Source organism: Aspergillus alliaceus (assembly GCF_009176365.1).
Source record: "Aspergillus alliaceus strain CBS 536.65 unplaced genomic scaffold BDW43scaffold_5, whole genome shotgun sequence".
Taxonomy (NCBI): Eukaryota; Fungi; Ascomycota; class Eurotiomycetes; order Eurotiales; family Aspergillaceae; genus Aspergillus; species Aspergillus alliaceus.
The window spans coordinates 942,974-957,774 of NW_022474688.1; the positions used below are offsets into that span (position 1 = coordinate 942,974).

The 14,801-nt window shown below is 48.5% G+C and overlaps 6 protein-coding genes across 6 annotated transcripts; 3 read left to right on the forward strand and 3 right to left on the reverse strand.

The window, feature by feature from the left end:
* Window positions 1-35: 35 nt before the first annotated feature.
* Window positions 36-1,473, reverse strand: BDW43DRAFT_307290 (uncharacterized protein; the record flags this gene model as incomplete). Its single annotated transcript, XM_032046217.1, has 3 exons — window positions 36-130; window positions 199-465; window positions 648-1,473. The coding sequence occupies 3 exons, from the start codon at window positions 1,471-1,473 to the stop codon at window positions 36-38; spliced, it is 1,188 nt and encodes a 395-aa protein (XP_031904618.1).
* A 3,603-nt stretch (window positions 1,474-5,076) lies between these two features.
* BDW43DRAFT_183141 (uncharacterized protein) lies at window positions 5,077-5,798 on the forward strand. Its single transcript, XM_032038915.1, has 3 exons — window positions 5,077-5,399; window positions 5,470-5,545; window positions 5,679-5,798. The coding sequence occupies exons 1-3, from the start codon at window positions 5,230-5,232 to the stop codon at window positions 5,706-5,708; spliced, it is 276 nt and encodes a 91-aa protein (XP_031904619.1). The 5' UTR covers window positions 5,077-5,229; the 3' UTR covers window positions 5,709-5,798.
* A 772-nt stretch (window positions 5,799-6,570) lies between these two features.
* BDW43DRAFT_183159 (mitochondrial 37S ribosomal protein uS9m) lies at window positions 6,571-8,264 on the reverse strand. The gene is made up of 2 exons (XM_032038917.1): window positions 6,990-8,264; window positions 6,571-6,924 (listed from the first exon to the last, which is right to left on the reverse strand). The coding sequence occupies exons 1-2, from the start codon at window positions 7,840-7,842 to the stop codon at window positions 6,833-6,835; spliced, it is 945 nt and encodes a 314-aa protein (XP_031904620.1). The 5' UTR covers window positions 7,843-8,264; the 3' UTR covers window positions 6,571-6,832.
* BDW43DRAFT_183144 (putative translation elongation factor eEF-1 subunit gamma) lies at window positions 7,934-10,034 on the forward strand. Its single transcript, XM_032038916.1, has 3 exons — window positions 7,934-8,176; window positions 8,233-8,434; window positions 8,692-10,034. Exons 1-3 carry the CDS (start codon window positions 8,147-8,149, stop codon window positions 9,696-9,698), a joined length of 1,239 nt encoding a protein of 412 aa, XP_031904621.1. The 5' UTR covers window positions 7,934-8,146; the 3' UTR covers window positions 9,699-10,034.
* Window positions 10,035-10,370: 336 nt separating this feature from the next.
* Window positions 10,371-11,918, reverse strand: BDW43DRAFT_297442 (NIF domain protein; the record flags this gene model as incomplete). Its single annotated transcript, XM_032044386.1, has 1 exon — window positions 10,371-11,918. The coding sequence occupies one exon, from the start codon at window positions 11,916-11,918 to the stop codon at window positions 10,371-10,373; it is 1,548 nt and encodes a 515-aa protein (XP_031904622.1).
* Window positions 11,919-12,893: 975 nt separating this feature from the next.
* rrp36 (putative pre-rRNA processing protein) lies at window positions 12,894-14,001 on the forward strand (the record flags this gene model as incomplete). The annotated part of the gene is made up of 2 exons (XM_032044387.1): window positions 12,894-13,052; window positions 13,114-14,001. 2 exons carry the CDS (start codon window positions 12,894-12,896, stop codon window positions 13,999-14,001), a joined length of 1,047 nt encoding a protein of 348 aa, XP_031904623.1.
* Window positions 14,002-14,801: the final 800 nt, after the last annotated feature.

A 14,801-nucleotide genomic window follows, 5' to 3' on the forward strand; every position in this document is an offset into this window, starting at 1 on the left:
TTGACAGGCTCCATATAGCGCGGCGGGCAGAGTTCTCACGATCGAGATCCAGCAGCAGTGGGAGCAATGCTCATGTGGGTGCGAAGTAGCTCTGGTCGGCTTTCAAAAAGATCAAGACACTGGCTCAAGACTGGGTTGAAAATTAGCGACCCTGGACGTCCCCTAAACACAAGCGACCGGTTGAGGCAAGTTTCTTACCACCAAGGATCTCCTCTTCCCAGATCCCCATTTGGTAATCCACTAAGCCATACTGTTCCACGCGGTCGCACAGCTGGATTAGTTCCCTGGCTAAATTATCCATCACATCCCCACTCAAGAGACTGGTATGGGGCGGTTGGCGACCGGTTCGCAACACATCTTGCAGCAGGTCCTTCTGCTTCTGGCACACAGCCAGCCAGCAGAGATTGAAATCATTCCAGAGTTGCAGTCGGTCGGCATAGACTACTTGATCGTCGCGGAGAATCCCTACTTATCCAATCCGCCCAGGTAGCTCAGGGTTAGCCTTCGCACATATACAAACGACAGTCTGGATGAGTGGAATAAAGTATAACGGGACAAATCTCAGATTCATGGGGAGGAAGATGGGGGAAGGCAGGAAGGAAGAACAGGTTGAGAGTGGGATAGATGGGAAAGGTGTAGTTACATACCGAGTTCTCGAGCATTGGTCACAAGCCACTCGGAGATCTCCAAAAGGGGTCGACTCGCTTCCACCAATCGGCCAGCGCGCGCATGATCCAAGGTACTTCGCAGCGCTCGTTGGAACTGGCCATATGCATCGGTCAACGTCGTTGGTTCAGGTACTGTCTGAGACGGTACTTGCTGCGGTTGCTGCTGTGACGATGACGAGTCGAAACGTCCGGCTGTGCCCCCAGGAGGCATGTCTGCCATGGTTGTGGGAAAGGGTTGCGTGCCGGTCGTGCGTCCAATGGGACCCGGCTGGTTATAAGTAGGAAGAGAGGTTAGGTAAGGCACACCTACAGCTGGAACGCCGGCCCCAGTCGGTTCGGTTGGAGGAAAATACTGTGGAACGGGAAATTGACCGGACAGGTCGTCGATGGCTGCAGACGGCCGGGCTGAGTATGGTGTGACGACCTCGTAAGGGGCTTGCGCTGGACCTTGCGGGCTGATGTTGTAGACCAACTCGGGCTCATAGGGAGCGAAGGGCTGTTGTAGTTGCTGGTGCTGCTGCGGCTGTGGTTGCGGTTGGCGCTGTTGGTCGCGCAACGAAGGGTACGATTGCAATTCGTCCCCCTGCAACGAAGCGCCCTGAAAAGATGGGTCTGTGTATCCATAATCCAGGTAGGTCGGTATTCTCTGCCGTCCCGCTGCTTGTGACAGTGCATCTCCACGTGCTGGCTGTAAACCGGACTGTCTGTATCGGTCCGCCCCTGCAACTGCGCGACGGGACATTCCCGGTCTTGTCGCAAAGCGAGGCTGATCATACTGCTTCATGCGCCGGGTATCACCATCCATACCACCCAACCGGTCCCACAAAGAGTCCCTGCACTGCGGATCGACGTCAAGGGACCAATGCACCGGAGGGGAAAGAGGAGGGCTCGCGTAGGATGCCAGTTTGGCGGAAGTATAGGAACGAATCCGCGTTTGCTTGAATTGTATAACTCTGTGTCTGTTGTTGGAGGATTTTTTTTTATTATTGTTTTTCTTCTTCTCCTTCCCTCAGATTCTGAACCCAGCAGGAATTGAGATCTAAGCCAACCAACCTCGCAAGCTAAGCGCGCAAAGGTCTCACGGTCTCACTTTGTACAAGAACTCGGCTACTACCAGCGCACACAGTCTAGACACGGTCACAAGGGGGAAAATCAGCCATCAACGGACTTCTGAGAGGGAGACAAATGAAAAATAAACTTGCGCAGGGGAACAAGGGAAACATTTAAACTACTTGCGCACCTTGCAGGGTATCAAACTCAAACGAGCGCCAACGGCAAATGCGCAGGCAAATAAACTCGGGGCGCACAACACACTTGGGGAGGAAATCTATGGAGATAAAAGAGGGAAATAATGGGTAGAAACCGTGTGAACAAAAAGGGGTAAGGGTAACTAGATTCGAAAAGAGAAATTAAAAATAAAATAAAAAAAAAAAGAAAGAAAGAAAGAAAGGGAATTAATGGTTCTGACAAAAGGAAAAAAAACCAGAAGAAGAAAATAGCTTGGGTTTATTTGCTCGGGGTTTCTTCCAGCAAAGCCGTAAGATCCAATAACTTATGCTCCGAATTGCAGCCCAAATTTCTATTGGGAAACAATCATCACCGGCGAGGAAGAGGGGAGAGTGGGGGAACCAGAAGGGCATGGATGGGAGTCTCCCGATTACTTATACGGCCACCAACTTGACCGCTGAGGGAAACCGGTTGATCCTCAGGGAAATTATCTAGAGACACTGGGGCTAGACGATCAAGTCGCCGGGATTGAGGGCAAGTAGACAATGGCACGCGCAAGTATCATCTTCTCGTCCGACTCTTTTTGCGCGATGTGGATTCTCGCGGGGAAGTCTGCAAAAAGAAATTGGAATAAAAAAAATCTCCTTAAGAGGAAACAAAAGAAATAACCTTGGGTTAAAAAAATCAACTAGAAAAAAAAACAGGGAAGAGCGGGAAAAAATCCAAGTGAGATCGTGTGTGCAGGAGGAAAAAGAAAAGAAGCCTGAAATGGACTCCAAATGCGAATGACTGACTGGTAATTCCTTTTTCTTCTTTAGCCTCCAAAGCGTCATCATGGGACTTCATGGGACTCTCAAGGTAAGAACGAGCTTCAGTTTTAGCCCCTCTCTGACTGTATGGAATATCTAAGATCTTTCTGATCGCATCGAATGCCACCTCTTTCTGACTGGGGCGTCTGTATCTCTTTCCTCTGATCGTTCATTTCTTTTGGCGGGGCCATTCAGCTGGAAACTGGTGGATACAGCACATCCCCCCGGTGCATCCACTATGTCTCTCGCCAGCATCATCATCATTACGAAAGTGTACGATGTACAGCCCGGACCCACAAAAGTAAAGAGAAGGAAAAAGAATAAAACCTACCATGTCTCTCTCCATATGGGCAGGAAGGCGGAGCTAATCGGGGATCCTTGGCTCCGTGTGAGGAAAAGCAGATCCAGCAGGAAGGAGTCTCAATGACTTTTGCTTTAGTGTCTTGCGTCTTGGGTCCGATAAGGTTGGTGACCAGTTCCATGGGACCGAATTAGCCCCATTCAAGCTAACCCAATGCCCATCAATCATTCCAAATTCATGGGTGTTCCGAAGGGCAGTATGATGATAGTGGAGGATGATCATGAGCGAAATTGACGAACCATACTCTCGGAACAAGTTAGTGTGATGTGCGAAGAAAAGAAATTGACAGCTACAAAATAAATTAATAATAATAATAATAATACTAAAAGTAAAAAGTAAAATTTAATAAAAATCAAAAAGGAAAGGATGTGAAGAAAAGATCTATTCGAAGTGAGGCGAAAGGATCGGTAGGCAGTTCGAGATGGCATTCATTACTTCATTGGTAATCGGGAAAAGCACACTTGCGTTTAAATTAATTTTTCTTTTCGTTTTTGGATTGCGGGAAGAACCGCTGACTCGGGAGGGCTAAAAGATTGACAGGAGAAGGACCCATGGATGCAACCCCACTAGTATTATTGAGTGTATGTATGTTGCTTTTTACTAAACTGTACAGAAGAGGACGGTTATGGGGGATTGAGAATATAGAAATCCAACATCAACCATAATATTCTGTGATATAATCGAGAAGGGTGCGCCTGCAGTTTCCAGATCGTATCGTGCATATATGTATGTATATCCATACATATACTAGAAGTTGATGTAGATATTGATCTCCATCCCAATTCAGACACTTACATACACTCTTGCTCATAGTCCCTGACTAAAACCTATAGTCTCACACCTTCCGCACTGCTGGGAAAGGTCGTGCGCAATAGGGTGGACCAATGGACCGGAACGGATGGACCAGGGGGCGCGATCTGCAAAATACAATACAATACCTAGGCACTTTTTGCTTCGTATCTTAGCCTTTTCTTACCCTATGGTATCCACTTGAGACACACCACTTTCTCTCTCTTAACCTCTTCCATTTTATTCTGTTCTATTTTTTTTCCAATTCTCTTTCTTTGTTATTGAGAAATGCTTTATTTCATAATTGTTCTATGCAAGTATATACAACAGACATACTATATACGTATTACTATAATGGTGGACAAAATGGACGTCAATGGGTACCATGCCTTAAACACCCGACCTTTGGGAGGTATCCAATCCGTTCCGAGACCAGCACCTCGACTAGTTCGTATTAGAGGTAGTAATTAATCTATTTGAGATATTACTTACTGTCCCTCGTCAGCCTTGGATGGTTTCAAAAAGAAAACCAAGAAAAGATAATAATGAGGCGGTCCCAGACTCGCACTAAATTAGTCCATAATGGATGCCTTGTATAAATCAAATAATCATATCTATTAGGTGCCAATTGGCTTGAATCCTTCCCGCTGATTTGGCTCCATCCAGCTCGTGCCCATGCATAGTAAGTAGTATGTCCGTCATGTTCAATGCACCAATGGATCCGTACGGAAGATTTTCCTGTGGATTGGGTTTTGATTCTCGGGATTGGCCGGGGATTGAGAATGGATAGATAAATTTAGATAGGATATTTAGTCCCGATTAATGGGTAAGTACTAGGTAAGTAGTCTGCGGTTAATCCTCTTATTTTTTTCACCCATTCTCCACGCAATACGCGCTTCGTACATACCTATAGTCTACTAGAGGTACTCTGTCCACACTCGGCACTAGATAGATGCCGGCGCACATCCGTCTCGGAAGTCATTTTGATCTTTCCAAATTAGGCAAAGAAAAAAGCACTTGACCTTGTTTCTCTTTGTAGTGTTTAATACGATAATTGGTCAGGGTTGGTCCTCGTGGCCGAAAAAAAAAAGAATAGAAAAGGGAACCCCTCGCTTACAATGCGGTTATCGCGCAAGTATTTCATAGCTGGGATCCCATGACCCCGTTGCGTCCTGTAAGCGAGAAAGAATGGACAAGAGATGAGAGGGGATTGTCAATCGACCTGGACAATAGTGAAACTCCACCGTCTCTCCCCATGTGTAGGTGCATATAAATGGTATCAAATAGGGTACATAGAATACCAAATATCTAGAGGTACTACTGCACGTAACCTTGAAACTCAGCGGCTCCTTCCAATTCGACGGTCACTGGAAACATGATTACCCTCCGTACTATACAGTATATACAAACACATCCATATGCCTACATACTACTTGCATATTCCTGCCACCAACTCATGTCGGGTGAACTCCAGAGAATATCCCAGTATCATTGTTTCGAAAATGTGCCTATCGTTGCTCGTCAAACGCCGTTCATGGTGACCAGGTACAATTAGAAATTCAGTTCATTGCCCCCAGACTTGACCAACGTCTGTTCTGAATTGTGCTCAAGCTAGAACTGTCCTCCTATTCTTCGGATGCTTTCCACCCAGTCTTCACATTTATTCCCTTTGCTCCACCAACCTTACTGCTGTGAGTGATACAGGGCCCTTATCCTTATACTCTCTCTCACAATTGATGGATCATCAACTTTAAGGACTATCTGTATCTCACTCTACCGCATCCCAGCATCGGGCAAAAGGAAAGCTGTTCTGACACTTACTAGAATTTACTCAATCGGACCATATCCGAATAGAAATGTCCGGTCCAGTACATCACCCCGACTTGACATGGTGATTTGTAGGTAACGTATATTCAATCCCTGTATTGCACTCATAGCAACTAGAGGCTTTGTATGTGGGCTAGCTGCACAACATCTGACCTTCCCGCTTCCGCAGCGTGGCCGAGTGATGGCTGAGTCGTCTGAGTAACATGCATGTCAGCTTTCATGCTTGGCTACAATGTACCGTCTGTGCTCCGTGCATGCGCAGTAGGGAATTTTTCGGTCGCACCCTATGCTGGTAGACCTACTCTCCAAGAGAGTCACAGCAGATCAAAAGTCCAACCCTGCAGCCGAGATGCTTTACTTATTCGTAACGAATGGAACGCATACGCAACAACTGGCTCTAGATCAGGATGCTTCTTTTACCCAAGTTGGCGCAGGATCTGTGTAACTACACTAGTCCGATTCGATAAATGCCGGCATACCCCTATATCTGCAATGTGCGCCTACGCCCGGTGCCGTATTCGTCCAACATCATCAGACGAACACCTTTTAGAGCTAGATGCCAACTGGCCGGATTTGGCGCCACATGATAGTGTGCTGAAACTACCGAATTCGGGTTCAATTGTGTAACAACCCTCCGTCAATGCCCAACGGGCCATATCTTGCCGACGAGAACAATGGGTGTGCAACAAAACTGGCTGCCTTGGAATGGTTCATGCAGCTTCCGTCTTCCATGATCCTTCGGGCTTGCGCTCTATGTTCTGGAGAATTCCCTGTATGACAGAAGAGAGCTCGGCCACTGTGCTGCAGAACATGGTGGCCGTATTCGACTTGCTGAGCAGACTATAATCTGAAACACGCTGATTCAGTAGCGCATTGCATTGATTGTCCAATACCTGAGCGAAGGCTCTGTGCTACAGTATCGCTTGTCCAATAATTCGATTGAACCAGATGGATTAACGCCAATAGCTAAGGTACATGCTTGTCGCCGAGACCATGCAGTGTCGTATTTTGAAACGACCGCCGTGACATCTGAAAGGATGCGTGCAATACAAAATATACATCGTCGAGGACCACAGGGGAAATTGGAATAATACAGCAGTGAGAAGGGTGAGAAAGAAAGAAGCTCCCCGGACAACAGGGATGGGCCTGCTTTATCTCTTGACCCAGGTGGGCATCTTGCGGGCCTTGACATGACCAGGTTTCTTCCTCTCAACACGACGCGCATCGACCGTGATAACACCGGCTGTAAGACGATAGTCAGCGACGTATACAATAAACCACGGCCACTGGTACACATGGGATACGCACCTTTACGCAAAACGGGCTTTAGTCCAGGCTCATGGACGAGCAATGCCCGTGCCACGGCCAATGTAATAGCCTCGGCTTGCCCAGTAACTCCTCCTCCTCGGACAGTAGCCCACACGTTGTACTTATCCAACCTCGACGTACATCTCAAGGGCCATGTCGCACTCTCTCGATCATGTAGACGAGGAAATGCCTCTACTAGGGTCTTTCCATTGACCATCACTTCTCCCTCTCCTTCGACCAAATGGACCACGGCCGAGGACGTCTTCCGCTTCCCTTTACCACGAGCACGACCCATCTCGTCCACTGTTGCTGGCACTGGCTTATTCGCATAAGGATTTCCTGGACGAAGGAAGGTTTTTAGGGTATCGCGCACTTCAATTGGCATGATCTTCGGGTCGATTCTATTAAGTCGTTGTAAAATTTTGATAAGGTTTTTGTATTTCTTCGTCGGCACAGGCTCGCCGACGAAGTCGCGGAATTGTGTCAATTTGAACCACGCCATACGGGGAGCCTCGCTCGGAGCGAGGGTTGGTAATGAAGCCCATTTGGCCAGGACAGTCTCCAGGTTCAAGAGGTGATCGATGAACTTGGGGCTGCCGGAGAAATAGGCGGGTGACGCAGGAATAATGCGAGCGGGTTGGGCATAGAACTTCTCGAAGTTAATCTCTGGCGCCGCTTGAACCTCCGTCGCATAGCCACGAGCACTTCTTGGTTGTTGTAAGAGAATCGGGGTAGTAAGCGTCGGAAGAGGTGATGTGGATATGGGGGAAGTATGAAGGAAAGACCGTAATTGAACGGTGCGACGGACGGACTGCATTGTACGCACGATGCAATTGGGACTCTGCCAGGCCATGGTGGTACAATTCCAGCGTCGCGGGAGGCCTTGGTTGACAGATTAAAGAGTAAAATGACAGAGCCAAAGGAAGGATTCCGTTCCACCGGTCAGAAGCGTTTTGCCGTCTCCGGCCATCCTGAGGTTTTTCGACGGGTGCGACGCATCACGTGGACGAGCAAATGTTCATCCGGTGCCGACGCTCCGTCTTGATTCGCACAAAATTTCGTTCTTATACCCCCTCGAGCTCCCCTCCTTTTTCTTCCCTTCTTTCTTCTTACTCTTTCCCAGTCCTTCCTCCCCAAAAAGACAAACGCTTTTCACAATGGCCTTCGGAAAGCTCTACGGTTCTGCCGTATGTGATTCCTTTCCAGTCTCTTAGCCTTCGCTAATAGGTTTTCCCTTCCACAGGACAACGGTCGCACCATCGCCATCCTCGTCGCGGCTAAGGCCAACGACGTTGAGTTGGAGCTGGTCCAGACTAAGCCTGACTCGACTGCTGAGTTCAACCAGTCTGCTGAGTACACCAAGCTCAGCCCCCTCGGCAAGGTCCCTGCTTTCGAGGGTGCCAATGGTTACGCTCTCTCTGAGGCCATTGCCATTGCTGTCTACGGTACGTACCTAAGAATTGCGAGAGAAATCTCGTTGGTTTCTTATTATGACTATCAGCCTCGCCTTCATATGATGAGCAAATTTATTATAAATTCTAGTTATCCCTGGCAGAACCACAGTGTTGATGAACTTGTCTCTGAAAATTCTCTTGATTTACCCCACTTTTGTTGGGCAAATTTTGTTATGGCATCCTTTTTCGAGATTATGACGCATTCGGAGTCTTTGTACTTGGTTTGGACATCACTAATAGTGAATCAGTGACCTCCCAGAACGAGAAGACTACCCTGTTGGGTAAGACCAAGCAGGACTATGCTTCCATCCTCCGTTGGTTGTCCTTTGCCAACTCGGAGGTTCTCCCCCGCTTCGGTGCTTGGTACCGCCCTCTTTTGGGCATCGACGCGTACAACAAGAAGAATGTCGAGGATGCCTCCAAGGCTGCCCTGAAGAACATCGCCGTTCTTGAGAAGCACCTCACTGCCAACACATTCCTCGTTGGCGAGCGTATCACTCTGGCTGACATCTTCGCTGCCGGTCTCCTCACCCGTGCCTTTGCCACCGTCTTGGACAAGAAGTTCCGTTCCGAGAACCCTGCTGTCACCCGTTGGTACCAGACCATCATTAACCAGCCCTACTTCAAGGCTATTGTTGAGAACCCCGTCCTCGTTGACGAAGCCATCAAGTACACCCCTCCCAAGAAGGAGGAGAAGCCCAAGAAGGAGGCTGCCCCCGCTGCCGCCCCCGCTACCGAGGAGAAGCCAGAGGCTGAGCCCAAGAAGGCCAAGCACCCTCTCGAGGCCCTGGGAAAGCCCACTTTCATCCTTGACGACCTTAAACGTACTTATTCCAACGAGGATACCCGCCCCGTTGCTCTCCCTTGGTTCTGGCAGAACTTCAACGCCGAGGAGTACTCTTTGTGGAAGGTTGACTACAAGTATGACAACGAGCTCAAGCTTACCTTCATGGCCAACAACCTGATCGGTGGTTTCCATGCTCGTCTTGAGGCTTCCCGCAAGTACCTGTTCGGCGCTCAGTCCGTCTACGGTACCAACTACAACTGCGTTATCCGCGGTGTCTTCCTGGTCCGTGGCCAGGACTTCAAACCCGCCTTCGATGTCGCCCCCGACTGGGAGAGCTACAGCTTCGAGAAGCTCGACCACACCAAGGAGGAGGACCGCAAACTCGTTGATGACTTGTGGGCTTGGGATGCCCCCGTCGTCGTCGACGGCAAGGAGTACCCTTGGGTTGATGGCCACGTCTTCAAATAAATTAGTGCATTAGGTCCCGTGGCAGATTTATGATGTTACGTGCTAATTTCTTATTGTCGGGTGGCCCTTTTCTACCTTTGGCCTTAAAAAATTCTACCTCACTTTATACCCTAGGGTGGGAGAGTATGACGCTTCAGCACGCCATGTGGTTCAGGTTTTCTGCATCGTGCCGTCCGTTCAACTCTCTGCCCGATCCAAATCCCGTCTAATGTCCATGCTGTCCGCGACGGTTTATTGTTTTCAAAACTCCTTTTTGATCATGTCACGCTTACGAATTGAGATGTTGGATGATGCAGTAGCTACCTAGTCTAGCGCTGAATAGCACTTTGTGCTTAACGCCTCCAGTCATGCCCAAGTAACACTTTAAGTAAGCTATAGCTCTTCAGTAACCTTTTTACCCTGTAGACTTCTCGATGCTGTCTGCCCGGACGTTTCAGTAGTATCGTAAGTCTTTATGTCCCATGTAGTCTCGGCATTGCTATGATCATATGAGCAAATCAGAAATGACGTAATTCGTGGGTATCAAATTGTGAAAGCAAGGGCATCCTGTCTATCTATATATGTGCCAAACAAGTATCAGTCTTAGATATGCCTTTTGAAACTGTTATAGCCGATACGATGCATGTCTTGGGCGAAATCATGTGAAACACTGTCCGTCTATGGACTTGGAACTCAATCAATTCTAACATTCAAAGACTCCTCTAACCGATCCAGGAGAAAATTCTCGGACGGATCCGATGACAACGAAGTTGCGGGTGATGGTGACCGTTCCATTGGAGGTTGTCCGACGACATTTGCAGATTCAGCGGGAGAGATACCGGGGGTCGTTGCCGTCGTGGTGGAAGCAGTGTTTGTTGCAGTTGCAGCTTTGTCTGCTTGGCGCGCGGCATTTGGTCTTTGGTTGTGGGCTTTCGTTTCCTTTGTTATCTGTAAACTTTGTTCCTGTTTGCGGGCCTTGCGCTGCTCCTTGCGTTTTTTGCGTCGTTCTTTACGGGCTTGCGTGATGGCTGAGGGCTCGGTTGGGATATCGAGTTGGTGAGGTGTGGAAGCTGAAGAGTTCGGGAATGGATGGTCATCATTGGTGGCAGTATTGCTAGTATTCTGGTCGTTGTCATTGGGGCTGAGGCCGAGGTCAAGCTCAAGAATGCCTTTGTTTTCGGGTAACTCTGAGTTCCAGTAGTGGAGAACTTTGCTGACATCGTCATGTTTTGCTAGTTCCTCGAGGAGCTGCATAACCTTTGGAAATATTTTTGACTCATCGATACCGGGCTGATTGATAAACTCCGGGATCTCGAGGATGTTGTATGGTTCACTCAGAGCCTTAAGTTTACTGTCATCGATCAAGATGGTGTTAGACTGGTCCCAACGGGTTTTCATCTGCGCGCCCGTCTGCGCGGCTTTGCGGCGTTTTTGCTGGGGCGGCGATGGATATGAGGCTTGGATCTCTTTATTATTCCATACCGTCTCTAGTGTTTTGTAGACCTGTATTTTGGCCCGGTATTGGGAGGACGAAAGACCAAACTTATCGCGGCCCCATTCTGCAACAAGAGCCTTCCTTTTCCTCCCTGGGAAGAGCTTGTCGCAAACCGCTTTCACCGTGTTCGGCTGGGAGCTAGACCAGATCATAACCTTGTGCTTTGCCACCAAGCTCTCCAGAAAATTGTCCAGTCCTACCCTCCTGGCAAACACAGGGGGGAACCGCCGATGCTTGCGGTGGATCAGCGTGCCGTTCAGGTCCAAGATAACGAGCAGTGGCTGTGGAGAAGCGGCCACTTTTGGCGGTAGGGACGACCGCTCAAGGTATGTTTTGACAGGAGAGGGAGGTTTAGGGGGCGGCGAACATTCAATCTTCGTTGCTGGTGTTTCGGTAGCTACATGCTCGGGCATGTTTAGGTTGTTCCTCCCATCAGCAGAACCGGCTGCTGCAAAAGTTATGGAGTCAAAGGGAAAGGGTGGAAAGCTACTTAGGAGAGGCCCTGCAATCGCCGGGTTTTGTAAACCAAAGTTCATCATGAAAGGCGAAGGAGGCATGAGCGAGAAGAAATTCAGAGGGTTACTCATGTCACTTGGCAAAGGAGTGGTGAAAGGTTCCAATGCAGGCTGATCAGAGGGGTGGGGTTGCGACTGCTGACTCGGAATGTTCGGAGAAAAGAATGGAAATTGAAGTACTTTCTGATTGTACGCAGCCACTCCACCCGAAACCCCAGAGTATATGGGCATGTTGAAGTTTGGAAAATTGCTTGGACCGTCGTGACTCGCTCCCATGTGCATGTTGCTCTGCGAAGAACACGATTGAGACGATGATGGCGCTGAGAGAACGGGGAAAGGCCCTTCCGGTCGAGAATGATGCAACTGTGCATCTGAGGTTATATTTTTGTCTGTCGCTACCTGATTGCGTAGCCTACGGCTCCTCCGCGGATTGCTAGGTGTAAACTTTTCAGGGGCATGTGAGGTATGTCTTCCGGGGTCATTGCGTGACATCGCCTTCGCATTCCAACGGCCTCGATAGGGTCTCCATGATGCTCTAGGATTGTTGTTTGCGCCTCCGTGGGTTTCGCTATGCCCTGATCCGTCCTCTGCAGCGAGAGACCAATGGTCTCCAGCTCTCTGATGCTCCATTCGAAGGTCAGGAAATCTTTTGCTGCGGGCGAAGACCGGTAATTGTTGCTTCTGGGGGCAGAAGCACGAGCGCAATGCTGATGTATAAAGGGTTGCCGTAGCTGACTTAGCAACAAGCTATACAGGTTAGTGAATTATTTCAGAGTAAGAAGTACGCTTGATGATGCACCTTGTAGGAAGCCCCACTCCGAAACATGCGATCATGCGATATGGTGATCGATGGCGATAGAGCTGACGTTGAAAAAGAAGAAGAGATAGCCGTATATGTGCGGCATCCCATGGGTACACAGCAAGGTAATATAGTGAATACCAAAGGGGTGGTAGTAGTAAGTGAGAAATGTTGACGAGATTGACAGCGAAATATAAAATCGCGACAAAAACGGTCCAGATCCACCAACGAAAGTGAAGCCGTCCGTCTCACCGCCCTTTCGTGCGGCAGTATCGCTTCGTTTTTTTTGCTCCGAGTTCACCGCCGCCTGCCATCTCTTCTTTGCGACATCTGCTTTGTTCTGCTTATCTTGCCATCCTTGTCCCACCGATTCGTGTCAGTTATCGTCGCATAGCCTATCTGAGGCCATGGCAATCTCTGATCTTCTCAATCGCCGCGTGCGAGCTTTGCCGGATGAAGACGAAGAAGTCTATTCAGAAGGATCAGCATCTGAAGGAAAGAGCGATGATGAGTGTTCAAATGAATCCGATTCTGACCATGAAGCATTGGTGGAGACTGATGACAATGTTCGTCTTAATGCCTTCTAGTCACTTATGCTCCCAACAACAAAGCTGACCTTTGCCATAGTCTGGAGATGACGAGCCCAGTGACATGGAGGAAGAAGACAAGGAGGATAGCGAAAATTACGACAGTGGAAGTGAAGACGATGTGCAAGCGTCCCTCAGTAGCATATCATTTGGAGCCCTCGCCAAAGCGCAAGCATCCCTCGGGCCGAAAAGTAAGCGCAACGCAAAAATTGTCAAGACGAGGGAAGAATCCCCATCGACTCCATCGCCATTAGACGATATCAGAGCGCGAATCCGCGAGACACGGGAGCAGAAGCGTCAAGAGTCCGGGAAATCCAAGGACTCGGGGAAACCCACACGGTCTTCGAAACACGCCCCCATGGTTCAGTCATCCAAACATGCCGTTTCTCGCAAGCGCACCGTTATCGAACCTCCATCGATGCCTAAATCGCGAGACCCACGATTTGATCCGACAGTTCTCGGTCAAAACAGTCGCCATGACGCTGAAGCAGCCAGGAAGGCGTACTCGTTCCTGGACGACTACCGTTCTTCAGAGCTTAAAGAGTTGAAAACGAGGTTTGCCAAAACGAAGAATGCTGATGAGAAGGAGGCCTTGAAGCGTGAAATTCGGTCTACATCGGACCGGTTACGTGCCATTGAGAATAGAAGGCGAGAAGAAGAGGTATTGGCGGAGCATAAGAAACGGGAGAAGCAGCTCATCCGCGAAGGAAAGAAGAGCAACCCGTATTATATGAAGAAGTCAGATCTCAAGAAGCAAGTATTGCTCAAGAAATACGATAATATGAGCTCGAAGGACCGGGCGAAGGCCCTAGAAAGGAGACGGAAAAAGATCGCCTCCAAGGAAAGGAAAGAGATGCCCATGGAACGCCGAATGGGGATTGATCACAACGATGATGATGGCGGCAGGAAACGACGCCGAATGGCGTGATTGCAACTCTGTATGTTTATATACTAACGCGTATCAAATGGACTCTTTGCAGAGACATAACCCTGTCTGTCATTCTTAAGCAGCTGCGCTGTTTTCTGGTATATAGATATAGATAGATAGATGGCTACAGGCCAACTGGCCTTGTACATGGCTTAAGAGTAGCAAGTGTAATTGCAATTCCCCGTTTGGACAAACACTGCGGTATTATTTATCATTAAGTGGAAGGGCCTATGCCCTCTCCTGAAGTTTGCACGACCTCACTCCAACGAGAGATGCCCTAGTCGTAAATTCAAGATATCCAAATGAAGAATGGAGATCATAAAGAATGCAAAAGCATAAATCATCCGAAGGGGATGGAAGGTCAGAATAGTTAAAAACAATCCATCAATGGTATCCCAACAAAATATAAGGAAAAAGCAATGTAAAGAGTGCAAGTACAGGGGAGAGAGAAGCCTGGAAAAGTAGGCACAGACATAAATCTCACGTGGTCTTGGCAAAATAAAGGAAACCCTAATAATCACAAGGAAAACGCCTCGCAATCCACTGGACGGTACAGTAGAAGCACCCTTCAAAGCAGACACTGGATGGTATAAACGTAAAACAAAAGAGGAAGAAGAATGAAGGAAGAGATAAATAATAAAATGAAAAGAGTAACATCGAAAAAGAACCTAACCCTCCCACCGATTAGGAGGGCATCCTGTTCATGCTGTTCGTATAGATAGTCATGCATATTCATCATGTCCAGATGGCTGACACTGGGCAATAGAAAGACATATCGGAGCTGTTATCTGGCAACATAT

What these genes read in the sequence shown, in the direction of transcription:
- BDW43DRAFT_183141 (XM_032038915.1), top strand. Translation starts at nt 5,230, where the DNA reads ATGATTACCCTCCGTACTATACAGTATATACAAACACATCCATATGCC. An exon ending in ACGCCGTTCATGGTGACCAG is followed by an intron (nt 5,400 to 5,469) that starts GTACAATTAGAA and finishes TGCTCAAGCTAG; the next exon opens with AACTGTCCTCCTATTCTTCG. An exon ending in GCTCCACCAACCTTACTGCT is followed by an intron (nt 5,546 to 5,678) that starts GTGAGTGATACA and finishes GACACTTACTAG; the next exon opens with AATTTACTCAATCGGACCAT.
- BDW43DRAFT_183159 (XM_032038917.1), bottom strand. Translation starts at nt 7,842, where the DNA reads ATGGCCTGGCAGAGTCCCAATTGCATCGTGCGTACAATGCAGTCCGTC. An exon ending in AAAGCCCGTTTTGCGTAAAG is followed by an intron (nt 6,925 to 6,989) that starts GTGCGTATCCCA and finishes ATCGTCTTACAG; the next exon opens with CCGGTGTTATCACGGTCGAT.
- BDW43DRAFT_183144 (XM_032038916.1), top strand. Translation starts at nt 8,147, where the DNA reads ATGGCCTTCGGAAAGCTCTACGGTTCTGCC. An exon ending in GAAAGCTCTACGGTTCTGCC is followed by an intron (nt 8,177 to 8,232) that starts GTATGTGATTCC and finishes TCCCTTCCACAG; the next exon opens with GACAACGGTCGCACCATCGC. An exon ending in CATTGCCATTGCTGTCTACG is followed by an intron (nt 8,435 to 8,691) that starts GTACGTACCTAA and finishes ATAGTGAATCAG; the next exon opens with TGACCTCCCAGAACGAGAAG.